Source organism: Maniola hyperantus, chromosome 23 (assembly GCF_902806685.2).
Source record: "Maniola hyperantus chromosome 23, iAphHyp1.2, whole genome shotgun sequence".
In the NCBI taxonomy this organism is placed as follows: domain Eukaryota; kingdom Metazoa; phylum Arthropoda; class Insecta; order Lepidoptera; family Nymphalidae; genus Maniola; species Maniola hyperantus.
Genome location: NC_048558.1, coordinates 4,303,253 through 4,330,384, shown reverse-complemented (window position 1 = coordinate 4,330,384; position 27,132 = coordinate 4,303,253). Strand labels below are relative to the sequence as shown.

General features: G+C 39.6%; 2 protein-coding genes across 2 annotated transcripts in view; both read right to left on the bottom strand.

Moving 5' to 3' along the window:
• Positions 1–27,132, bottom strand: part of LOC117993223 (acyl-CoA Delta(11) desaturase-like) — a 214,109-nt gene that overhangs the window by 139,307 nt on the left and 47,670 nt on the right. The gene's annotated exons all lie outside the window — the stretch shown is intronic.
• Positions 21,859–27,120, bottom strand: LOC117993221 (uncharacterized). The gene is made up of 2 exons (XM_069506334.1): positions 23,469–27,120; positions 21,859–22,517 (listed from the first exon to the last, which is right to left on the bottom strand). The coding sequence occupies exons 1-2, from the start codon at positions 27,118–27,120 to the stop codon at positions 21,859–21,861; spliced, it is 4,311 nt and encodes a 1,436-aa protein (XP_069362435.1).

Genomic DNA, 27,132 nt, shown 5'->3' with positions numbered 1-27,132 from the left:
GCGAAAGTGTCTATGTCTGTCTGTCTGACTGTCTGCTAGCTTTTCACGGCCCAACAGTTCAACTGATTTTGATGAAATTTGGTACAGAGTTAGTAAAGATCCCGGGGCCTTCCAGGATCTATGTCCTTACATAGTCTACTTTTTATCCCGGAAAATTAAAGAGTTCCCACGGGATTTTTAAAAACCTAAATCCACGCGGACGAAGTCGCGGGCATCAGCTAGTTAAGCATATAAACGTATATAACCAGACGGTCGCTTAAAATATAATTAAATATAACACACTTATTATGACAAAGCGTCGCGACGCCCGACGCCCATAAATTAACCAGCGGGGAGTGTGCAATCGCCCTAATGCGATTCAATTTATCTGCGTTTTAAATACATTAAGCGCAAATAAAGTTTTTGCGTATCCTATCATTTGAAAGCATTAATAGAGATGAATAGCGCCTGGACAGACGCCAGATCGACCGTAGTTTATGGAACTACCATCGGTTTTAAATTATTCAAGCGAAAACTGATCGAGTTATGTGTCATGTACCACTTTCGAGATACAGCAAATAAAAAGACATTATCAATTGAAGTGGTCGATATGATGTGACTTTGAAGTAGGACTCTATTAAAGCTTAAATTGAGTATTCGAAAAAATGTGCTAATTTATTTTTTTACATTTAGATTTTTGAAGAGCTCGCGGGAACTCTGATTATCTAGGATTAAAGTAACCTATGTCCATATCCGGGATGCAAACTATCTCTGAAGTACCAAATTTCATCAAAATCGATTAATTGGATGAGCGGTGAAACTTTCTTATCGATGAATATCAGTATGGATATGGATTTCTCAAACATAAGCTATTAGAATTTTGTCATAACTGTTATAATAATCAATTGATTAATAGGTATAATAATTAATAAATTATTGTTAACTTTTGTTTTAAAGGTAGAGGGGCGACAATAAGCAGAGCACATAGTTTGAAGAATCAATAAACGTTGCATTGGAGCATAGATCATAATATAATAGTTATTATGTTTATGTAGTATGACATGATATTTTATATCAAATCTTTAAAAAGAGCAACCGCCGAGTTTCTTGCTGGTTTTTCTCGATACGAAAGGCATTCCGAACCAGTGGTAGATGGATTTGACGATTCAAAAGTACTTGTAAAAGTTTAATTGAATAAAACATTTTATTATTATATTGCAATATTTTATTTTATTTTTTATTTTGTTTAGTCCCATGGTGTTTAAATGCGACCTCGAACCGGACAGCGCAGTGTTGAAAAATCATTCGTTACTTAGATGACGGACGGTCCAAAGCGAGTCACTTACTGGGACCCAAGCGGCACAAGACCTTATTCTATGGCGAAGCGAAGCAAGATCCTTGCAAGATATGTAGATATGGCATCTGTCCAGAGGTAGACGCTTATTATTTTACGACGAGAGAGCTCGACAATTCGACTTCGCGTCGAGTTCGATATAAAATGGTAGGAGTTCCAGTTCAATGCCTTTGTTAGGGGATGCAGAGAGCTTGTTAAATTATTTCATGTGGCGCTAGACCATCCGGATTGGACCTTTGTAAGTGGACGATTAACTTCGCGTCTAGACAGGCGAAAAAAATGTACGTGATTTAGCGCTTATGAAATGTGTTTTTGTGTAAAAGTTTTCATGAAAGTTTTAATTGTTTTTCGTGTAAACTATGACATTTTAGCTAAAATAAACTTTGCACCTCGAAAATAATGATCGGTTTACTGCAAGAACTCATTAATTGTAAAAACTCATCAAGTAGGTAAACCTCTGTATATATATGTAGTATAGACTCATCAAGATGAGTTCTTTTAATAGAGCTTAGTAATTCATCCGACCTCCAGCCCGCTGGACCGATGACCTGAAGAAGGTGGTGGGGAGCGGGTGGATGAAGAAGGCTGAGGACCGTGTTTGGTGGCGCGCTCTTGGAATGGCCTATGTCCAGCAGTGGACGCAAACAGGCTGATGGATTGGATTGGATAGTAATTCATAGTTGTTGTAGGTAAACTGTAAGTACAGTACACGGCCGAAAGTAATGTACATCAGCCTTTAGAATTACATTTCGGCTTTGTAGAGCGTTGTCTCTGTCTCATACTTATATGACGTTTTGTCGGTCTCAACGACAGGGACAACGCTCTACAAATCAGTTATCACCTTCTAAAGATCGATGTACATTACTTTCGGCCGCGTACTGTACCTACTTGTAATTTTTTTGCTTAATGAGTTCGTTTTTTTTTAAACAAAAATAGTAAGCAAACGAGTGGGTGACCCCACCTGATGTTAAATGATTACCGCTGCCCATGAACATTTGCAGCACCAGAGGAATTGCCAATGCGTTGCCGGCCTTTTAGGAATTGGGTATTTGACTCCAATTTTTTTATTACTTTATTATAAACTATAGGATAAAAATAATGACGTTAACTGAAAAAACTAATTAAATCGATCAAATAATAAAAAAGTTATAACCATTTAAAAGTTTCTGATTAGACAGAGATAGCAATATAGAATTATGACGTCATTTTGACAAATGCCATAGTAGCTTCGTGCGGTTTCATACACATTTTCGTTTTGCGAGAAAGGGATAGAGGAGTTTCCACAGTTTGCATGTGCGTGGAAAAAAGGATCTGGCACAAGGAAGAGATCCTATAAGGGTTCCTTTCTCCTTTTGAGGTACGGAACCCTAAAAACTATCAATAAATTAATACCGACCTGCATTCACAACGCTCTGATATTCATAGCCACCGACCGTCAGCGATGGCAAGTTACATATTGATGACGTCATCACGCTGCCCACTGCTAATTCCGATTAGGGCTTTCGAATACCGGATTTTGTCGATACCGGTAATTTTTTTTATGGGATCCAGGGATCCCGGTACTGGTTTGTAAAAAAAATTAAATTCGAAAAAAAAAAAATTTGAAGAAGTTTCCATTCCATTACATCATCCTGTATGCGTCCACTGCTGGACATAGGCCTTTCCAAGACGCGCCTCCAAACTTGTTTCTAGTTTCTCGCTTCGCGCTTCTCGCTTATCGCTTTGTAATTTTGTTAACAATAAAGTTGTTTAAATAAATAAATCTATGTATAAATAAATAAATATTTGTATATTTTAAATTACTTCATTAGTATTTGTTAATAACATCCAGAGCTACTAGTCATTTTCATATTTGAAGTCATAAATAAATAAGCTGTGATAGCCTAGTGGTTAGGACATCCGCCTTCTAGTCGGAGGTCGGGGGTTCGATCCCGGGCACGCACTCTCTTACTTTTCGGAGTTTTGTGGGGTTTAAGTAATTAAATATCACTTGCTTTAACGCTGAAGGAAAACATCGTGAGGAAACCTGCATGCCTGAGAGTTCTCCATAAAGTTCTCAAAGGTGCGTGAAGTCTACCTACCAATCCGCACATGGCCAGCGTGGTAGACTATGGCCAAGACCCCTCTCAGAGAGGGAGACCCGTGCTCTGTAGTGAGCCGGTAATGGGTTGATCATGATGATGATGATGATGAAATAAATAGGTAGGTAGGTACTATTGTCGATCAACTACGTCACAACTCCCGTTTAATTTCACTAACTCTATCAACTGTTATGGCAAACGAAATCGACTACATGACAAAATTCGAAATTCAAATTTGTATCAATATTGATCACTCGATTCTAATATCGATAACAATCATCAATTCATCCGCGGCCGGTAGCCGGTAGCACATGAGGAACCGGTAGTCACGTATCAATCACATTATTGCTGCGCTAATCATTGCTAATTCAGATTAAACGCGTGTATTGCTCCGCGCTCGTTACAGTTTGAAATTGGAACATTTCAATTTTCAAATTTGGAACATATGCAAAGCACGTTTGTATAAAGAACTTGCTTCATCGTTGACAAAATTTAACCAAAACTGTAGGTTGTTTTGTTTTGAATAGACATTATTTTGTATATGTACCTACTATGTATCTATGTAGTAATCACTTGATTCTAATATCAACATTCGATATTGATATCGATTATACATGGATTATATTTTAATCATTATTTTTTATCATATGGCGTTAATTAAACGCATGCCCAAAAATCATATTAAGTATTATTTATTATTAATTAAAATATTGTTTCACTCGCGTTTCACTTAATCATTGGGAATGCAGATTGAAATGAGTACCTATTTGAATTTAGAACATCTTTGGATTATTTTCAATCAGTATTGATGTAGGTACTAGGTACCTATTCACTGTTATTTTAAGAACGACACTATTTTGTTGAAAACATTTTTATTAATTTAAAACTTCGAAATTTAGAATTTTTATATTATGCAATTTAGAGCATTAGAACATTTTAGGGCAACCATACAATAAAATCGCTCTCTAATAATAATAACCGTGTAAATAAATAATAGTAAAAGTTAGTATATAACTTGAATTTGGAATTTAAATTGCTTACACGCAATTTGTGAATTGCTGCAAATATTTTAACAACTCGGGGCTGCAATTTAGCAATCGTAGTTTTGTGCTATCATGAAATTTTAATTTTTATAACAATAAAATCAGAATTGCTCGTTTGAGTATTCATGGCGGTCTGTAGGTACACCACACATTGATGAAGTCTATTTCCACACATCGAAAAAAAAACGGTCAAGTGCGAGTTGAATGTGTACGCAAAGGGACCCGTACTGCATCAACAAGGTTCATGATGTTTGATTTTATAGAATAAACAGTAGTCTACACTAGTCTAGACGTACAGTCTCCACGATTCAAGCTACCTGCATTCCAAATGCTACACTTTCGCATTAATTACCCTCAACAGCTCAACCGGTATAGGAGAGGACTGAAAACCGAAAGGTTGACGGTTCAAACCCCGCCCGTTGCACTATTGTCGTACCTACTCCTAGCACAAGCCTGACGCTTAATTGGAGAGGAAAGGGGAATATTAGTCATTTAACATGGCTAATATTCTTTAAAAAAAATTGTAATATGAAGTAGTATGGAGTATGGATTTATAATTTATTTATTTATTTATTTATTTTATATCTTATTAGAACGGCAGTGCCACTTACACTAACTAGATAATTAATAATAATTTAAATACAAATAAAGGTACAAGAAAAAAGACATAAAATACAAAACGATAAATATATCTAGTACCTACGGATGTTGTAGTTTAACTAAATTAACCAAATTATATGTAAGAGAGTTCAATATCTGATTCAGCCAGGTCTGCAGTAAGCCAAGCGGGCATATTAGTTGCTTAAACTAAGCCGTGGTTGGTCGAGCGACAGATATTGATGACGTCATCGCTCAGCACGCCAATCAGCGGTAAGCGCCGGCCGAGTGATTTGAGTTCTAGTTCGAAATTCAAATTGGGAAGTTTGACCAACTATTTAACACACTAATTCTTCAAGCTGAACTGAACTGAACTATTTAGTTTTAACAAGAGTTTTCAACACAAGGGAGAGGATCCAAATTGTAGAAATATACCGGAATATTTATAGTCCGCGACATGTTGAGATGGCAATCGGGGTATGAGGCGGGGGCACGCCGCGCACACCCGCACGTCACCCGCGCTCGCCCGCACCAGGTTAGCGTGCGATGTGCAGGTGTGCGGGGCGTTCCCTCCCCGATTGCCATCTTGACCTGTCGTGTACTATAATTATATTTCATGCTAAGACGTCACAACATGGCGGAAACGTTTACACTTTGTTAATTCGGAGGCATTGCACTTAAATCTTTTACAAAATATTTATTGTGCTTTCAATAATAATATTTGATTGACAAGAAAACAACAGACCCTTCAAAAACGTTCCATTATGCGTTGAAAACAAATGATTTTCATTTGACGCCAAACATATTCTACTCATTTTCCTAAGGGCTCACCTAACGGGCTGGAAAAATTCTTACCATAAAAAGCGACAGATATATGAAAATTTAGTAAGTTAGAATAGGGCGGCTATAAGTTTGTGAGTCGCGGGGAAAGGGAAAATGGGTTGACTACCTTATTGATGTCATACATTGTGCTTAAATGTGTAGCAGATGTGGCTAGGCCCTTTTAAGTTCGCTAGAGGTATTTTCTCTTCTATTATGTTGGATAATTTTGTAGAGGTATGTATGGGTTTAAAACAAAGGCAGATTAAACAATATGTGTAGGGCAAATATTATACCTGGGTAACTAAAAGTCAGTAAGTCACAGGGTTATTCAAGGGGCGGACCAACAAATTCCTGAAAGGTTTTATCAATTCTCTGGTACTGCAAATGTTCATGGGCTTCAAGAAATTCAGAGCCATAAAATATGAATGATGTTAGTCAGACGGGTTGCCTCGCGGACGGACCAAATGCAGGTGAAAATAGGTGATTATTTTACACGTGATATAGCCCCAACACAACAATTTGTTGTAACTTTCGTGCTGCGGAAATGTTTAGGAATGGATTTTCGCAAAATCTTTTCTTAGCTGATACTTATACTCCCTAAAAAGAACCTACATTGCCAACTTAACAATAACAATAATTAAAACTTTCCCCATATAACCCCATGTTGTAATCTAGTGGGATTGAATGGGAATTGGGGAAATGTGTTGAGCACGGCACATGCGGCGTAGGTATGCTGTAATCTGCAATCAACTTTTAAAGCTAACATCACAGAATAATGAAATTACAGTAGACGTTTTAGTCATTCAATAGTCGTCTCGCCTACTTATCTAGAAATGTTCGCGCTTAGAAACTTTATTGAATAACTGACCTATAAGTTGCGAACTTGTTGAAACTTGTTGAAACTTGTGCAAACTTGGACAACGTATCCGCTATCCTCCGTTGCCGTTCGTTGCATAAACAATGCTTTTTGAAGGTTCTTAATTGCTTTTCATAGTAACTTAATCCTACTGCTACTGGAAAGTTAGAAACTTGTCATGCTGTAAAAAGGCACTTTTTATTCAATATCTTGGATATTTTAAAAGGTTCCGTACCTACCATAAGGTAGTCAAAGTACCGATATGCCAACGGGACCCTACTATTAAAACTCCTTTGTCCGTCTGTCTGTCCGTCCGTCTATCTGTACGCTTAGTAGGTATAAGATTTTACGTCTCGCCAACGTTGATAGTATTTGAGGTTTAGTATTAGTTAGTTAATTAAAAGGAAATTAGCTGGTGTAGCAATAAATCATTGGTAAAGTGCATGAGGCTTGGGCGCTTATTATTATGCGGAGCTGCCGTGACGTCAGTAATTTATTGATGACGTCACAATGAACTCTCGCCTAATTAACCGCTAGCAAATCGTCATAAAACCACATAATGTTGCCCGTCCACTAAAACGCAATCTAAAACCCAAAACTAGACAATCAAACTACGGACGTATCTAGCACAAGTGTAGATTATCCCTATGCGTATAGTACGCGACAGGTCAAGATAGCAATCGGGGAGGGAACACCCCGCACACCCACACAGCCCCTACGCTAACCCGGTGCGGGAGAGCGCAGGTGACGTGCGGGTGTGCGGGGCGTAAAGGCGGGGGGGAAGTTTTTTTTTTAAAGAATATTAGCCATGTTAAATGACTAATATTCCCCTTTCCTCTCCAACTAAGCGTGAATCTTGTGCTAGGAGTAGGTACGATAATAGTGCAACGGGCGGGGTTTGAACCGTCGACCTTTCAGTTTTCAGTCCACTCCTTTACCAGTTGAGCTATTGTGGTTGAGCACAAACAAAGGTGAAGGTACATCGGCCATTAGAATGACATTTCGGCTTTGTAGAGCGATGTCTCTGTCACTCATATCAATATGACGTTTTGTCGGTCTCAACGACAGAGACAGTGCTCTACAAATCTGCGATCTCCTTGTAAAAGTCGATGTTCATTACTTTCTGCCGCGTACTGTACAGATACAGACTTTCCTCTCTCGGTATCGCAAGCCAATTTCTATTAAAATGTCTAGACCATACATTACTTTTTTATAACAAAGAACATTTTAATTGTAAGTATGATTGCTGTATACCGAATAAGGGCATTACCACATAATATAAGCGGACGCGGGTATTGAGATGAAATTCAAAGATATTAAGTACCTACTTCGTTGCTTGAAAATGTAACTTAAAAATATTTATATGCCCTGTACATTTTACCAAGAGAAACTTCGAATAACAAAGTCGGTCCAGAAACCTCGAAAAAAATCAGTGAACATTTAAAAAAAAACTGGCCGAATTGAGAACCACCTCCTTTGGAAGTCGGTTAAAAAAAAATGCCACTTTGCAATGAAATCGCTAGTATTTAAATAGCAAACCATTTTTTCAAATGCTTCTCAATTAGGTACTTTTATAAAATGGTGTCCGCCACTTCGTCCGCGTGGATATAGTTTTTTTATCCCGTGGAAATTCTTTGATTTTCAGGGATAAACTACTGTTTACTTGGCTACTGCAAAGGCCCGTCTAGAGGGTGCTGTGGTGCAAGCTATCTCTATACGAAATAAGTGATGCCCGTGAATTCACATTTTTTGAGATCACAGCTGTGTTAGTGACGTCTAGCCCCCAAGGGGGGAGAGTGAGCATAAGGGACAAGGAAGAGACCAAATAATTTGTAGGGAGTTAAAGAAGGCGCCCCGGGAAAATGTCAAGAGCAAGTACCGAACGGGCGCCCTCCCGTGAATCGGCCCATATAACCGAGAGGTTGGTGGTGGGGCCATGGGAGGTGGAGGGTTGTCCCTGCAGTAATACCGTGGGAGCTCTTTGATTTTCACGGATAAAAAGCAGCCGGGAGTCATGTCAAGTTCCGGAACGGAAACTATCTCTGTACCAAATTTCGTCAAAACGGTTGAACAGATAGGACGTGGAAAGCTAGCAGACAGATAGACAGACACACTTTCGCATTCATAATATTAGTAACTAGTAGCTTATGCCCGCGACTTCCCCCGCGTGGACTTCACAAATTTCGATCCCCTATTCTACCCCCTTAGTTCCTTTTTCCTATTGAGGTAGGGAACCCTAAAAACAGTTAATCAATTTCGAAAACTGATGTTTAAGTTATCGCTTCCTCAGTCCCAACTAACATACGATTTACAACCCGCGTCTACATACGGGGTTCATACATAACCGCCTTCTGTTTTTGGTCAGAACCAAGATCTCGCGAAGATGCAATCATACGGCAACTCTATTTGGTTTTTAGGGTTCCGTACCTCCAAGAGAAAAAAGGAACCCTTTTAAGATAACTCTTTTTATCAGGAACGCGTGGATGTATCAATTTCAAGCTACAACCCCTTGGAGCTGTGAAAAATACAAACTTCTAAGTCTTTTTTTTATTATATAAGTTAGCCCTTGACTGCAATCTTACCTGGTGGTAAGTGATGATGCAGTCTAAAATGGCAGCGGGCTAACCTGGAAGGAATATGGCAGTTTTTATTAAACCCGTACACCTTTAGTTTCTATACTTCGTACCGGAACGCAAAATCGCTTGCTGGCAAGTCTTTGTCGGTAGGGTGGTAAATAGCCACGGCTAAACCCTCCTACCAGACCAGACCAGAATTTTAGAAATTATAAAATTCCGTAATCCTGCTGCGATCGAACCCGGGATCTCCCACTAATAAGACCATAGCCATTACCACTGCGCCAGGGAGGTTATCAAAAAGTACGACGATAAAGTCAATGCAATCAAAAGATACGACTTTATGCTGCATAATATTTAGATTTTTGACATTCGCAAGGGAATCAAAACCCTAGGGTACTTCCAGTTGACCTAGAATCATGAAATTTGGCAGCTAGTAATGTCTTATAGCATAAGTAAAGGGAAAGATCCATAAACCCTGAATTTGTGGTCACAAAAAAATAAATGTTATTTCTTGTACGATGGTACGGAACCCTTCGTGTGCAAGTCTGTCTCGCACTTGACCGTTTTGTTCCTTTAACCACATTACGTCTTCTTCAGTTCAATTCGCTCGTTAAAGGCATTTGAGGATCTATCGATCGTTAAAGTACGAATATGGCATCGAGGCGTAGTAGCGACAGCATATAATTGAACTAGCTTTTGCCATCGATTTTGTCTGCATTACTATGGCGTAGGAAGTTCTCAAAATTATTTTTGAAGTGAAAACTTCAAGCGACTACTTAAGACTATTTTGGGATGGGCCAAAACTTCAAGGTCACACCCTAATAATCTTCAATTGTCAAGATGGCTGCAAGTGCAATTGTCTTGTTGAACTTTAGTACCCTTATTATAAATCGAAAGTGTTTGTGGTTTGTTGGTTTGTCCTTCAATCATGTCACAACGGAGCAACGGATCGACATCATTTGGTGCGTGGGTATAGTTAAAGACCTGGAGAGTTACATAGGCTACTTTTTATCCCGGAAAATCAAAGAGTTTCCCCGGGATTTCAAAACCTAAATCAACGCGAACTAAGTCGCGGGCATCAGCCAAAATCATAATAAAGTGTTATTTTGACAAGATCAACGCACTAGACAACTGCAGCCATCTTGAACGTTTTCTAGTGAAAAATATTTTTAATGATAATTTTGAAAAACATAGTGAAGAACTATTTTTAGTGAAAAATAATGACAATTAAAATATTTAAAGTGATAAAAATTTGTATACCTACTTATAATATTCGCGCTCATTTTGGCTAAAGCCGCCTTACTATTATACTAGCTTACTATTATACCCATGCAAAAAATCACGTCGATCCATTGCTCCGTTGCGACGTGATTGAAGGACAAACCAACAAACCAACAAACAAACACACTTTCGCATTTATAATATGGGTACTGATATTCTGTGGTAGGGCGTCGACAAAAAAAATATATTTTTTTGGTAAAAGGAAGCAGCGGACACTTACGACTTCTATGGCAAGCGCAACGCGCACCTATAGAGGGGAGAGGAGCTGAGATGCAGGACGCTCCACTCCATTCCACTCCGCAGGTACATTAACGTGTGGTATAAGTTTGTTGTTGAGCGCAGTTTCCAGCTCCCGCTGTCGCCTATACACCGCCGCAGCCTTAGATACAAGAAGTTATTGCACATCGTTAAGACATATCGCAGAACGCCAGATGCGGACTGTTGTTTATGGACACGCTTTATTGCTATCGCTTTAAAGGATAGCAGTGACAATCGCAATCATTGTGATAAGACGTGTTTATTCCAGAGTAACAAACAAACAAACAAAACAAAGACTGTTGTTAACGACTTAATAAATTAATTTATTAAAGTAAATGTGGAATTGAGATTAGATTGAGATTTGAGGCCAATTGAGTCACTTTGCAGTATGTCGTAAGGGGCTTGACTCGTAAAGCATACCGGCAGAGCCGAGACGCGGCATCTTTTCTTTCAAAACTTAAATAATAAGGCCCGCTTTCTTGAAGATTGTGTCGACCAATCAAAATTACCACGTCATATTTTAAAAATCTGATTGGCTCCTTCGGTGGAAACCGACATACCTAACCTAATAGGACAGGGGAACTTCAAACGTCGAGGCTTCGACGTCACCGGCAGGCGTCAAATGTTAGTACCTACATTTGACGCAGGTAACCCTAAAGTAGCCCTATTTTTCTTTGATTTTACGTCACCATAGCCTAATATACCACGTACCGGTAAGTGCAGTGTGGGACGACCCCCAGCCCGCTGGACCGATGACCTGAAGAAGGTGGTGGGGAGCGAATGGATGAGGAAGGCGGAGGACCGTGTTTGGTGGCGCGCTCTTGGAAAGGCCTATGTCCAGCTGTGGACGCAAACAGGCTGATGGATTGGATCGGATAGCCTAATATTTGACATAATATCGTCGATTCAGGATCAAACCGAGAGTCCCTCACTCTAGTTCACTCTGCTAATACTAAAATAACAGTAGCTAAGTACATGCAATTAGTACTTAGCAATTCTAACGTATTTTAATTACCACATTCCTGGAGCAATGAATTTTTCATTGCTGTCTATAAAAATCTAATCCCTTTTTACGATTACATAAAATGCCAAATTAACGTCCCTCTCGCCAATGCATAGCAAAATGGTAATAAAACTAGTCGATTTGAATTCTTCCCGACTTCGCGACGACCACGATGACCTCGTCATTTTAGTTTAGACGTTTTAGTGTACACTAGCTTATGCTCGCGACTTCGTCTGCGTGGACTACACAAAATTTCGAACCCCTACTTCACCCCCCCAAGAGTTGAATTTTCAAAAATCCTTTCTTAGCGGATGCCTACGTCATAATAGCTATCTGCATGCCAAATTTCAGCACGATCCGTCCAGTAGTTTGAGCTGTGCGTTGATAGATCAGTCAGTCAGTCAGTCAGTCACCTTTTCCTTTTATATATTTAGATTTTAGCAGTAAAGTCACATTTTTGCACTAGTAATTATTGAAGGCTTTGTTTAGTATTGAAGTAAAACAAATCTACATAAGTATCTACTATTCGATCCCCTGTAGACATTCCATAATAGGTATTCGTGCATAGTTGTCATTCGCCGGCACATAATTCGCGGTCGAAGTAATTCGCGGCATTCCGGTACAGGTGGCCACACAATAACAATAATTAGTATCGTACAACGTCGCATGCTCCTGTGATACGTAATATCACAATGCTGTGTCATTACAGCTGTATTGTAATAGAACGGACTCGACACTCTAACTTCTAATTCATATATTCGTGTTCAACTAGTGAGAAATTGCTTTATTACGTGTCACAGGCTAAAGTGTAATTAATAAGTAATTTCCAGGCAACTTAATATCCAGTTTTTGTTGTAAAATGCAGGCACTTTTTAGTGTACTTTTTAACAGTATAGTTACATTTTTCGCATAAGTAAAATAATAAAGCTTTGTTTGGTAATAGACTAGAATAAATCTACATGTATTTGAATCCCCTGTAGACATTCCATAATAGGTATTCGTGCATAGTTGTCATTCACCGGCACATAGCTCGCGGTCGAGCTAATTCGCGGCACACCGGCATGCATACGCGACATTCCGGTACAGGTGGCCACACAATAACAATAATTAGTATCGTACGTCGCATGCTCCTGTGACACGTAATATCACAATGCTGTGTCATTACAGCTGTATTGTAATAGAAATACGTATATTCGTGTGCAACTAGTGAGAAATTGCTTCATTACGTGTCACAGGCTAAAGTGTAATTAATTAGTAATTTCCAGGCAACATATTATCCAGTTTCTGTTTTAAAATGTTGGCACTTTTTATTGTACTTTTCACAGTAAAGTTAAATTTTTCGCATAAGTAAAATAATAAAGCTTTGTTTGGTAATAGACTAGAATAAATCTACATGTATTCGAATCCCCTGTAGACATTCCATAATAGGTATTCGTGCATAGTTGTCATTCGCCGGTACATAGCTCGCGGTCGAGCTAATTCGCGGCACACCGGCATGCATACGTGGCATTCCGGTACAGGTGGCCACACAATAACAATTAGTATCGTACAACGTCGCATGCTCCTGTGACACGTAATATCACAATGCTGTGTCATTACAGCTGTATTGTAATAGAACGGACTCGACACTCTAACTTCTAATTCATATATTCGTGTTCAACTAGTGAGAAATTGCTTTATTACGTGTCACAGGCTAAATTGTAATTAATAAGTAATTTCCAGGCAACTTAATATCCAGTTTTTGTTGTAAAATGCAGGCACTTTTTAGTGTACTTTTCACAGTAAAGTTAAATTTTTCGCATAAGTAAAATAATAAAGCTTTGTTTGGTAATACACTATGATAAATCTACATGTATTTGAATCCCCTGTAGACATTCCATAATAGGTATTCGTGCATAGTTGTCATTCGCCGGCACACAGCTCGCGGTCAAGCTAATTCGCGGCACACCGGCATGCATACGTGGCATTCCGGTACAGGTGGCCACACAATAACCTCTTTATGCATTAAGTATAATAATTCTACTACTAATGTACTACTAACTATAGCTTTATTAGGCAACTAAATCCGCGTGGATTGAAAGATCAAAAATTTCTCAAATAAATCATCATGATCGACCCATTACCACCGCGCCGGTTCACTACAGAGTACGGGTCTTCTCGCAGACTGAGATGGGTTTGGTCAAAGTTCACCACGCTAGCCAATGGTGATTGGTAGACTTCACACATCTTTGAAAACATTGTGGACAACTCTCAGGCATGCAGGTTCCCTCACGATGTTTTCTTTCACTGTTAAAGCGCGTGCTATTTTTTGAAAGATTTCGTCAGCAAATTGCGAATGACAGAAATTCGGGACTTAAAGGTGTGTGAAGTCTGCCAAACCTCTACAAAGTACTTAACTCCGAAAAGTCAGAGAAGTGTGCCCGGGATCGAACCCACGACTCTCCGAATAGGAGACCAACGCGACGCGTGACGTTTTAAACACCAGGCCATCACCACTTTAGCTGTAAGGGCATCCTGTGGTTATAAAGAGAAGTTACATGTAAATGCATGTACCGACTTAAAATGACTTAAAATGGGTGCACTCTCCTAAACCCCCATTTATTATGACTCCTAAATTATCCCCTTAAATGCGTCAAGTTCCGGTATTAGCCCCGAGCCTGTGGACATAGCTAGTCATAAATTAATGTAAACACTCATAAAACTGATCACTTCACAAACTTTGGGGACAAGTGCGTTGACCTTTTTACTTTACTCTCGCTAAAGAATGGATCTATACTCTATAGGTGTCTGGGCTGGGTTTTTTGAAGGACAAAAGCCCGCGAAATTATTTTTCATAGCCCACTATGTAACTTTCGACAGCAACTTAGTTTTGAGGTGCCTAAAATTAAAGTGCCTAATTCTTTAAATTTCACATTTTTCAACACAATTAAAAAAAAATATATCTCTGTAACTACACATCTTAGGAGGTTGATCTTTTTTGATATCGACAGCTTATCAATTGCAGATTATCAGGATATGTGTAACTCCATACCAACCACAAGGTATCTTTACCTACCCTTGGACCGACACATATTATCTAACAGATGAAGAAATATATTAGGTACCTAGTGCAAAATGTCAAAAAAAAAGATTTTTCCCCGAATGTCTGCTATGAGACCTACCTACCTGCCAAATTTCATGATTCTGGGTGAACGGGAAGTACCCTGTAGGTTTCTTGACGGACCGACAGACAGACAGACATAACGACAGACAACAAATCGCGGGTATAAGGGTTCCGTTTTTCCTTTTGAGGTACGGAACCCTAAAAAACCACTGCGCCAGGGTGGTCGTCAAAAGTAGTCTTCTAGTAAAACCAGCTGAATGAGCCTTTTTAATCTTCTAGTATGATCAGCTTAACTTAATGAGCTATTACAGGCTATTCCCATATTAAAGTAAAGCTGAGCGCCCACGAGCGGATTTAGCTTATTATTAACTAAAACAGTTCGGGGTAATGAGACGGGGCCGTGTGTGCGTGACGCGATCACTTTATTATTTTGTTAAGAGCCTGTTGTCCAATAAAAGATAAGATATTATATGTCTTAAGCTAGATATAGAACCATAATTTATTCATCTATATTGTCCTATTAATAAGGATTTAGATGCAGTTGAACTACTGGGAAAAAAGTCTCACTAGTTCGGCTGTATTATTAGTGGGAATGAGCGATACATTGTAGAAGTAGAGTGGGAGCACATTACTTGTGACCTTACGGGTCCAAAAGTCCAGGCTAAACTTTTTTCTTATTTTGTGTCTAAACGAATCAGTGTTTGTTTGTGTGTGTGTGTGTGTGTGTGTGTGTGTGTGTGTGTGTTTCGTGTGTGTGTATATGTGGGTGTGTGTGGTAGGCTTCTTGCTCACACTGCTGTATGGCTGCTATGAATTGGTGCGTGCTTGGCATTTAACATCGTAAGTTAAATTATAAGCTTTACAAATTTTTATAGCTTAGCTCGCAGCTGTATCACAAGGCTAACGTCTAAAGCTCGGTGCACACGTGGTCACAATATTTACACGGGGCACGCACGCTGCATATTTAACCCCGCTCCATGGCCAAACGTGCGGGGTCTTAATAATATAGTAGTAATAAAATTGCCGCTTTAATAAATGGTCACTTGAATTGAATTAATCTTGAAAGTATTTTTGAGACGGTAGATTAACTAAATAACTATTTATATGTTTACTAGCTTATGCTAATGGAGGAGGCTTTTACCGCCACTGGCGGCCCTTACATAGAACTTGAGTAAAAAAAAAAAAATTAAAAAAAAGTGCAATATAAAACTTTTATTGTAGATATTAGATTATTTAAATTGTTTAGTGTAAATATTAAGTAAGTTGGGAAGAATAATAATAAGAAGAAGTTTAAACTACAGATAAAAATGTAAAATTAATTAGTTAGGGATAAAAATAAAGCTTTTTTATTTATTATTTATTTATTATAACTTATGCTCGCGACTTCTTCCGATGTCCGATGTCTGTCCGATGAATGCGAGGTCGCCATTCTAGCACCTTGGGACCCCAACGTCTATCGGTTTTACGAACTATGTGCCCTGCCTATTGCCACTTCAGCTTCGCAACCCGTTGAGCTATGTCGGTTACTCTTTTTCTCCTACGGATCTTCTCATTTCTGATTTGATCACGTAGAGAAACTCCAAGTATAGGTCTCTCCATCGCCCGCTGAGTGACTCTGAGCTTTCTTATGTGGCCCATAGTTAGCGACTATGTCTCGAATCCATATGTCATCACTGGCAGCACGCATTTTTCGAAGGCTTTGGTCTTCAAGCACTGACGAATTTTGGACAAGAAGACCACCGACATAGCTCAAGGTGCTGGAATGGCGACCTCGCACCGAAAGACGCAGCATTGGAAGACCCCCCACTAGGTGGACGGGCGACATCAGACGAGTCGCAGGGAGCCGCTGGATTCAGGCGGCGCAAGACTGTGGCGTGTGGAAGTGCCTACAAGAGACCTATGTTCAGCAGTGGACGTTATTGGTTGATGATGATGACTATCCCCTAATGCCAGTTTTTGTTTTTCGAATAGGTATGATGAATAAGTAGATTATAGGTCCCACCTGCTTTGAACACGATTCATCACACTTTACCTTGTTACCAGACACCGATCAACTTTATCAAGGCCAATTCAATATTGTATAAGCCCCGAATAACAAGAGTACCGTGTAATAGAAAACTTACAAGTGAATTAATCCACTTCGTATGAAAAACATTGGATTACGAAGCAGGTCTCATAAAGAAGTTTGTAGAAAGAGAAACCTAGTTGGGGCTTGATAACAAAATGATTAATTGCGTCAAATTATTTTGTACATCCAGGTACACTAATATAAAGATCTAAAAGAAGAAGGGTCACGCCCCATAGAAAAAAAACCCAGACCCGACAGAAACGAGACATATCTCATTTTTTTTGTTATTTTTTATGCAGTTCAATTATATATTTTTAATATTTGAAATCAATGGCTAACACCAAAATATTGCCTTATGTTTTTGTTCAGGCGTTACACAAAAAAATACAAAATGTCTATTTTTATCTATAAAATTCGTAAACGTACGTAAAGAACTAGAAAGAGGGTAGTTTGCTCATTATATGATTATAGGTCAACGGGAAATACCCTATAGGTTTTGATTAGTTTGACGGGTTTGACAGACACAATAGACAGACAGACAGACAACGAAGTGATCCTTTAAGGGTTCCTTTTTTTCTGGAGATACGGAAACCTACAAAATGATCATCATGCATGAATCATGTCTCAAAATTGAAGTCTTTATCAATTAAAAGACATTATTAGAAGACATACTTAGGTATCATTAGATAATAGGTATTGCAATGTGACCCTAAACTAACACGAACCTCTTCCCACCCTCCTGAAACCTGAGACCTATGATACTAATGTTGGGTCATCGCCCGACAGTTAAATACACCATTCCGTGCTATCTGCTATTGTATCTACGATAGCTTACGACAAGTTAATTAATAAAGTGATACGTACCGAAAATATCGGTCAAGCGCGAGTCGGACTCGCACACGAGGGGTTCCTTACCATCGTACACGAAAGAACTTTTTAATTTGTTAATGGCGGTAATTTTGAAATACGGTATTTGACAACTAGTCAAATCAGTAACTTTTTATCAAACGACAAAAGCGATATTCATGGATATTCTATGAAATACTGGAAAGTGACGTCACATCATAATGACGTACTTTTTAGCTTAATCGATAATTTAAAATGTTAAAACTAACAAAGGACGTACTATTTTGGAAGACCCTCTATTTAATAATCACTGAGAAATAATTTATTTTTGATGTAGTCAAATACCCAATTCTTATTATTTGTTGTTATAGCGGCAATAGAAATATACATTTTGTGAAAATTCGCTGACAGACGGACGGACAGCGGAGTCTTAGTGATAGGGACCCGTTGGCATACTTCGGGTAAGAAAATCCTATTATATTAACAAATTGTAACGATCCCCATTTTTATATTAAATGTAATGTAATAAGTGCATTATTATATATTATGTATTAATATGTAGACGGAACGACACACTTTTTAAACCTTCGTGGTTTTTTGCTGTGTCTAAATTGGATTTGTTAAACATTGTCTATGTTGGTAATTTAAAAAAAAAGGACATTGCTTGCTGGCAAATGATGATACAGCGATGATATTAGCGCGACGATGCCTATTCACTCTTGACTTGAAGTTACCTACCTTACCTTAGTTACCCATATTAAAATTTGAAAGGATATTTGTATAGATTTTAGACGTAGGTATGTTTGGCTTGGTAGATTCCTAGGTAAACTTCGGCTAAGTTAAATTAAACTTGGTCCATTTGGTTCTTTCGACCTGTCTAATCTTCAACTTAGCACGACTAGACAAACTTATTGCATCACATTACCTTATCGAACTTTCCTGTCGGCCATATCAACAGAATATATTCCATTCCACACTCTATTTAGATTATTTTGTTGCCTTTTAATCTCAAAAACTTGTATTTCATGTACGCCTGTTTATATCAGTACGGTCATTAGGTACGATCGTTCACTTTTATATAAGCATATAAATCGTCAAGCAATAAACCTCCTTGCCTACTTCACTTAAAGGCTAAAATAGAATGTTAGTATTTATTTAGTAGGGGTAGTATACAACGTAAGTATGAATTGCAAATATGTGGGTGGGGTGTAGGCTTAACAGACAGGGTGTCCTGTTAAATGATGTAGACGAGGCTTAAAAATGACTTTCATTTGCATCTTAGTTCTTATCCCCAACGTAATAAGGCACATATCTTTGTACAATGCAGCTTAAATGTGGTTTTAAAGATGCGTCGACGGTTTTATAGGATGGGATAATGGAGCTTGTAATAAAAGATTTAGAGCTGGTATTTGTTTGATGTTTTTTTAAGTTTTAAACGTTTGGGTGGGTTGTATGGTTATATTTATTCGTATGCAAAGAGAATTTATAACATTATACCATTGTACGGTGTCGCTAATTTGTTTGAATGCTTGAGAAATGTTGAAAGTGGTATTTGATAGCGTTATTTATGGCAAAACGATTGTATTTGTAACGAGGTGGTAAGAAAATGTTGCAATATTTATGACTAGTGACGTGCAAGAATTATGAGGCGAGATATGTTCGGTTTAATATATTATCATCTGAATAAATTGCGGCAATTGAATATAAATCAAGATTTTTAAGGGCAATGTGAAAAGAAACCCCCGTACCTATAATACAGTAAAGTGGCTTGGAAAAATATTTTCCCAGACATTTTACTGCATTTATGTTATGGCTATAAGTCCTACAACATAAACATGACGATCTAACTGGAATAAGACCTTATTCAGTTAGATAGTCAACGGTCAGGGCATAGGTAAAGTATAGTCTTGTACAAGAACAAACTTCATTACAAAACTGCCCAAAAATAAGTGTGTATGTAAAACGTGTGTGTAAAACGCATTGGTGGTTCCTTTGGTATTGCAAATGTTCATGGGCGGCGGTAATCACTTAACATCAGGTGACCTGCCTGATCGTTTGCTCGCCATTTTTATTAAAAAAAAAGTGTATTGAATATGTATTAATGCGAGTTTATTTATTCCACCATAACTTCTATATTATGCATGAACAGATTTGGGTGTATGGGATATCGTTAGAATCTCTAAATCATGTGGGGTGACGTGCAAATGGGTGGGACGTCCCCCGCCTCATACCCCGATTGTCATCTTGACCTGTCGCCTACTATATGATATCGAGCAATGATCGTCAATCGGTTGACGGCGACCTACTTAGTTCTCATATTCCAATAAAATTCCTCATCGTTTAATGTCCGGAGTCGGCGTGGCTGGAGTGAGGAGTGATGGAATTAATAAGTTCCGTAGATCGTGACCGGCGATGATCGCCGCGGCTCGTATCAGCTATACATCATCGGGGCTGCGATGTGATGCGATCACATAACACGTGGATAAGGCATGTATTATGATCATCTATACAAAATCTAAATATATAAAAGGAAAAGGTGACTGACTGACTGATCTATCAACGCACAGCTCAAACTACTGGACAGATCGTTCTGAAATTTGGCATGCAGATTGCTATTATGACGTAGGCATCCGCTAAGAAAGGATTTTTGAAAATTCAACTCTTGTGGGGGTGAAATAGGGGTTCGAAATTTTGTGTAGTCCACGCAGACGAAGTCGCGAGCATAAGCTAGTATATGGATAAGGATAAATTAACTGAGTAGCGTATGATGAATCTTGATCAGAAATTTACCGGGCAAGCAGGAAAAAAAAGGACAAGAACTCAGGAGAAGACACTTTATTGGACATCATCAGTGGAAGAAATGAAACGCATTGGAATCACGTTGGAGTCACCAATTATTCCTTCTGATTCATTCGACATTCAACCACTATTTAGAGCCTCAATAGCTCAACCGGTATAGGAGTGGACTGAAAACCGAAAGGTCGACGGTTCAAACCCCGCCCGTTGCACTATTGTCGTACCTTCTCCTAGCACAAGCTTGACGCTTAATTGGAGAGGAAAGGGGAATATTAGTCATTTAAAAATGGCTAATATTCTTTCAAAAAAAAAAAAAACTTTAGTTTCTGTAATAAAACACAACAATAAAAAAAAACTCAAATCGCTGCGTTTACGAGTAGAAACATTTTATATGTAGGTTCCCTATTCGAGTTTCAGTGTACACCCTCACCCACTAGTTCCTTCTGCCCCACCGAAGACAGAATTTTAAGAAATTTTACCTAAATTATGCCACGGCGGGTCAGCTTGTCCTTTAATGTCACGTAACTTTATCAGCCTGACATGCGACTGAAACTAAGAATATTTGTTTTTGTTTCTTATTTTAATAATAATAACAATGGTTTAATTTATCACTTAAATAAAAATTTATATTTACATATAATAGGCTACTTGACACTTTTTTTAAGTTGGTCATAAATGGTTAATATTTGTCCTATTATATCAAAAAAATTAACACTATATTTTTTTGCGCCCTAAAAACCGTAAAACTTTAATTTAAAAATATATTTTTCTTAGCCACGTGAAAACACTGTCGGCCATGTTTGGCCGATAGATTATCTGTGCTCTGACGTCATGCATTTGTAAACAACAGCATAACCTCCCAAAGTTTAATAAACATGACTTCTATACTAGTTTACATGAAAAATATAGTAATTATCGTTATTATATCATCCGAGAATGTAAAAAACGCATCGATAAAGACCACAGGAAAGTTGTGGATTAGAGTGCCCAGTGAAATAAATATACGTAACACGCAAAGACTTGTGTTCAATACAAGAACTTGTTGGGAGCTATATTCGGCTTGAGGATCCTATTTTCTCCAATAAAAGGCTTTCACTCGTGTTATAGGTTGTAATGAAAAGTAAGGTTATAATAATTGACAATTTTGACATTTCACTTAGAAAACTAAAATCACTCCGATTTTGTGTTGCCACCACTAAAACGATAAGGTGCACCAAGCGGCGCGTACAGACTCCCCCCCTGGAATACCTCCTGGTATTGCAGAACATCCGGGGCCGCAGGTTTCACCCTCACTCCATAAAGGACAAAGCCTTGTGAGCGCTCTTCGGACGTCGCCTCTTTGCGTCGTGACCTCAGCTACTCTAGCGATTCCATCTATGCCCGGAAACAGCTGCTTCACGCGACCCAAACGCCAGTGAAGTGGTGGGCAGGCTTCTTCTTGCAAGAGGACCAGGTCACCCACGCGTAGGCTGCCCCCTTTGCTAGTGCGCCACTTCAGGCGCTGCTGCAGCTCGCTTATATACTCGTTTTGCCAGCGTCTCCAAAAATGCTGGCGTGCTTGTTCCACCCGTTCATAGCGTTGCAAATTAGACGTTTTTTCTGCTTCCAGGGCCGGGTCTGGCAGCGATGTCAGGGGCCGGCCAATCAGAAAGTGCCCTGGGGTGAGGGATTGAAGGTCTGTCGGAGAGGACGAGATAGGACCTAGGGGACGGCTATTCAGAATAGCTTCCACCTGTGCGAACAAAGTGGACAACTCCTCATAGGTCAAATTGGAACTACCAATAACGCGTCTTAAATGCTGCTTGGCTGACTTGATACCTGCCTCCCAATAACCTCCAAAATGAGGGGCGTAAGCTGGGATAAAATGAAATTTGATTTGCTCAGTTGCAGAAAAGTCAGATACAAGATTTGGACCATCCTTTAAGAAATTACCTAGCTCTGTAGCGGCGGAAACAAAGTTTCTCCCATTGTCGCTGAAGATTTCCCGCGGTTTTCCACGGCGACCGATAAATCTACGTAGCGTTAGGATATAGGCCTCTTTGGAAAGTTCGGTCACTGCTTCTAGGTGTACACACTTATATCTAAAGCAAATAAAGAGACACAAGTAGCATTTGAAGGTCTTTGAACCGCGGCCTTTCTTATTTAAGATAGTAAATGGGCCCGCAAAATCAACGCCTGTGGTTTCGAAAGGAAATGCTGGTGTAGTACGCTGTGATGGAAGATGACCCATTAAAGGCGTAACCGTTTTTCCTTGAAAACGTCTGCACCGTACACAATCGCGTACCGTGCGGCGTGCTAGTTGTCTTCCACCTAATGGCCAGACATAGTTTCGCACCGTGTATAACAATAGCTGAGGGCCGGCATGCATTTGCTGAATATGCTCGTATCGAAAAATTAAATAAGACAAATGGTGCTTTGAATGCAATAATATAGGATGCTTCTTGTTGTAATCGTAGTTTGAATGTTCTAGCCTACCACCTACGCGCATAACGCCTCGCTCATCTACAAAAGGACTGAGCGATTTAAGGTTACTTTGAGCTGAAACATCGCGCCTTTTAATCAAAGCTTGGTATTCATTCGAGAATGATTGGAGCTGAGCGAATTTACAAATACAGATAAACGATTGGCTTAATTCATCGACCGTTAAAGGTCCAACTCGTTTGGCCTTAGGATTTTTAGCGTTATGTATGAACCGCAAAGTGTAAGCGAATGCTCGTTTCAATCTCATTAAGTTGGAAAACCTTTCAAAAGGAATGAGGTTCTCAGAGACTTGAATCGAGTGAATTTTTATTTCAGGTAGATCACCTTCGATCTGTTCTCCTAAAACCGGCCACTCCGACTCCGATTCTGTTAAAAATTTCGGACCTGACCACCATAATTGTGAGTTTAGGAGGCTGCCAGCCTTGGTGCCTCGAGAAATCAAATCCGCAGGGTTATAATTCGTTGGCACGTGACGCCAGTTTGTTGGTGTAGTAGTCTCGCAGATTTCCACGACTCGATTAGCAACGAATGTTTTTAATTTGCTAGGGTTGGTGTGCAGCCAGCCTAACACGACACTGGAGTCACTCCAATGCACGCTACGTGAAATCGTGCAGCGTAGTGACTCGAGAGCTGCCTTGCACAACCGAGCAGCTAGTAGGGCACCCAACAATTCTAACCGAGGAATCGTAGTCGGCTTGCTAGGATTCACTCTTGATTTGGCGCAGAGCAGTCTGACTACCACTTGTCCGTCGCTGTCGACGGACCTTAGATAGAGGCAACAACCGTGCGCTAAAGCCGACGCGTCGCAAAAAGAGTGAAGCTCCAGGGTAACAGGTAAGCAGCAAAGAGCTAATCTGGGAATTTCAATAAGTTCTAACTTGTTCAGATCCTGTTTTAAATCATCCCAAGCTTCCTGCAAATCACAAGGGACTGGTTCGTCCCAATCAATGTTACGACGCCATAACTCCTGCATAAGTATCTTGGATCTGATCGTACAAGGGCTTATAAGGCCTAAGGGATCGAATATTTTGAATGAATGCGACAATATTAATCGTTTTGTTATATAATCATCGGCGTGGTCTGGAATGCTCACTACGATGTTCAAGGTGTCAGTGGATGGTTTCCATTGCAATCCTAAAGTGCTGGTGGACTCGCTTAGCGTTAAATTTTCTAATGGGTCTATGACAGCGCTTTCGAAAATTGAAGGCACGTTAGATTTAAACTTTCGCAGCGGAAAACAACCTGAGCGTAAAACCGAAACAACTGTGGCCAAGATATGATGTAGATCTGATATCGTATCGGCTCCAGTTAGCAAATCGTCCATATAGAAGTCCCGCTGAATGATTGTCTTTATCAAGTCGTCTTCACACTCCTCGCCTAAACGCCATAAACACTTAGTGCTCAGATAGCTAGCGCTCGCAAAACCGTACGTTATTGTATTGAGTCTCAGAGTTTGCAGAGGACTATGCTCATTGTCTCTCCATAGAATTAGTTGCAAGTTACGATCATCTTCGTGCACAATGACTTGACGAAACATCTTTTCGATGTCACCCGTCAGCACGTAGCGGTGTTGACGAAAACGTAATAGGATGGAGAAGAGCGTGTCTTGTACTGTAGGGCCTACGTACTGCAAGTCGTTAACCGAAAAACCCGATGATGTAGGGCACGAAGCGTCAAAAACGACCCTCAGCTTTGTCGATTCACTCTGTTGCTTAAAGACAGCGTGGTGGCATAAAAAATAGGACGGTTCTAGTCTTGCCACATTTAAAATAGAGCAATGGCCTAAATTGAGATATTCATTGATGAATTCAGTGTATTGAGACTTAAGTTCAGGCTGTGCCTTAAAACGCTTCTCTAAATTGAAAAACCTTTTCTTAGCAGTTATGTATGAATTTCCTAAGCAGTCAGGAATGTCCTTGAGGGGTAACCTCACACAAAATCTACCTGAGGAGTCTCGAGTTGTATGAGCCTGGAAGTGTTCCTCACATATCTTCTCATCCTCACTCAATAGTTTCTTGGGTGAGAGTTCTTCCAGCTCCCAAAATCGATTCAGCAACTTGTCGAGATTATCTGATTGGGGACTTGAAACTTGAAAATTGCATCTTATGTTAGAAGGGCGAGTTCCCGAATTAATAGGACCAGATAAAATCCAGCCGAACTCTGAATTTATTAAATAAGGTTTGTTTGTACCTAATGATTGACGCTCGCATCCTACTATGTGCCAAAATAGGTCAGCGCCGACCAGCACGTCAATTGGTGACGGCTTGTAAAAACTCGGATCGGCTAGCTGAACATCCGTAGGGAATTTGAGATTGTTTGTGTTGATTGATAACCTCGGGATATCACCTGTGAGCTCAGGTAGTACTGGGCAAGTCAACTCCGCTACATAGTCACTGTGCAGAGATTTCAATTGAAACGAGCAAAGTTCGTTCGTACAGTGAGAAGTTAAATTGCCTATCCCTATTAAATTGACAGGTTCCATGGGGGACGATTGTAACTCTAGTCTATCTTGTAGTCCTTTGGAAATGAGACTGGACTCCGCACCACAGTCGAGTAAAATGCGAACAACTTCAGTTCTTTTGTTGACTGGGTTGACCGCCTCGACCAAGGCTGTGGACAGAAGTGTAATCCTTTTAACATTATCTCTAGCTAAGTTAACTGTGAGGTCTACTGCTGGTGGGGACGCGGTTCTAGTTGCAGTGGCAGCGCTGTCCTGAGGAGATAGTTGTTGGCTATTACTGCAAATCAAAGAATTATGGCGCTTTCTGCATGTGCGACAAGATCCAGCGCGACAAAAATATGCACTGTGGCCCCCCCGGAGGCAGTTCCGGCAAAGTTTTAAACTATTAACTAGCGCCAGCCGCTGCTCGACAGTTTTATTTTTAAAATCCTCACAGTCATAGATTCTGTGTACGCCTTTGCAGACCTCGCATAGTGGAGCATGAGCCTTAACAGTCTCGGGATGCTGTGATAGTCGCGTCGCAAAAACATTGGTTTGGGGCCGCTTCTTCCTACTGTTATTGCCTGATTCACTGTTAGAATTGCTGGTTGACCTTGGGTGATTGTAAGTTTCTAGTATGTCGGCCCGGTCCTTAAGAAACTTGTTAAACTGCTCGAGAGTAGGAGTGTCCTTAATAGAATTCCTATACTCTTCCCACTTCATACTGGTTTGACTTGCAAGCTTAGAAGAAACTATATGGATGATCAAAGTGTCCCAATGTGAAGTTGCTTCGCCTAAGCTTGAAAGTGCTCGCAAGTTCTTATTAATGTTGTCCACAATAGACCTGAGAACTTTATCGGTGTCGCTTGGTTTTATATCAAAACTTAACAAAGAGTTTAAGTGGCCTTTGATTAACAGACGCTTATTGTCGTACCTCTCACACAGCAAGTCCCACGCTTTGTCGTAATTGGCATCTGTGACTTCAAGATTACTTATTACCCGTGAGGCCTCACCTTCCAAATAGGAGTTAAGATAGCAAAACTTGATCGGAGTAGGTATTCGCTTGTTGTTGTGGACAAGAGAGCAATATAGGTCTCGAAACTCAAGCCACTTACTATAGCTCCCATCAAATTTTCCTATCTGTAAGGTAGGAGGCCTGAAGCCTATACCCGGTTGCTCGTGGCAACAATGAGAGGAACCGTCTAGCTGTACATTAGGATTGCTAGCCTGATTGTACTTGTTTTGAAATTGTTGGGCTGTAGCAATCAAGCTAGCAAATTCGAGCTCAATGGAGTCACGCTCCTCAAGTTCCTGATCTATTTCTGCCGAGTTCAAAACTTCTATCTGACTTTGTATTTCTTCGAATGTGGTAGATAAGCTATCAATTTTTCCTAGCTGGATATTTAATCTAGTTTGTTCTATCTCGTCTACTGACTTTAAGGACTCATGATGAGTTAGAAAATTCTTAAATTTAGTTAAGCGTCCCTTTATCGAGCTACGTTTTACCATAAGTTCTCTTAACTTAGCATCAGACATGATTCTATGATT

Bases quoted from the DNA above. Each gene is read 5' to 3' on its own strand.
- LOC117993221 (XM_069506334.1), bottom strand. From the start codon at position 27,120: ATGTCTGATGCTAAGTTAAGAGAACTTATGGTAAAACGTAGCTCGATA. The intron at 22,518-23,468 runs GTGATCTACCTG...ATTTTATCCCAG, and splicing joins TTTAGGAGAACAGATCGAAG to CTTACGCCCCTCATTTTGGA.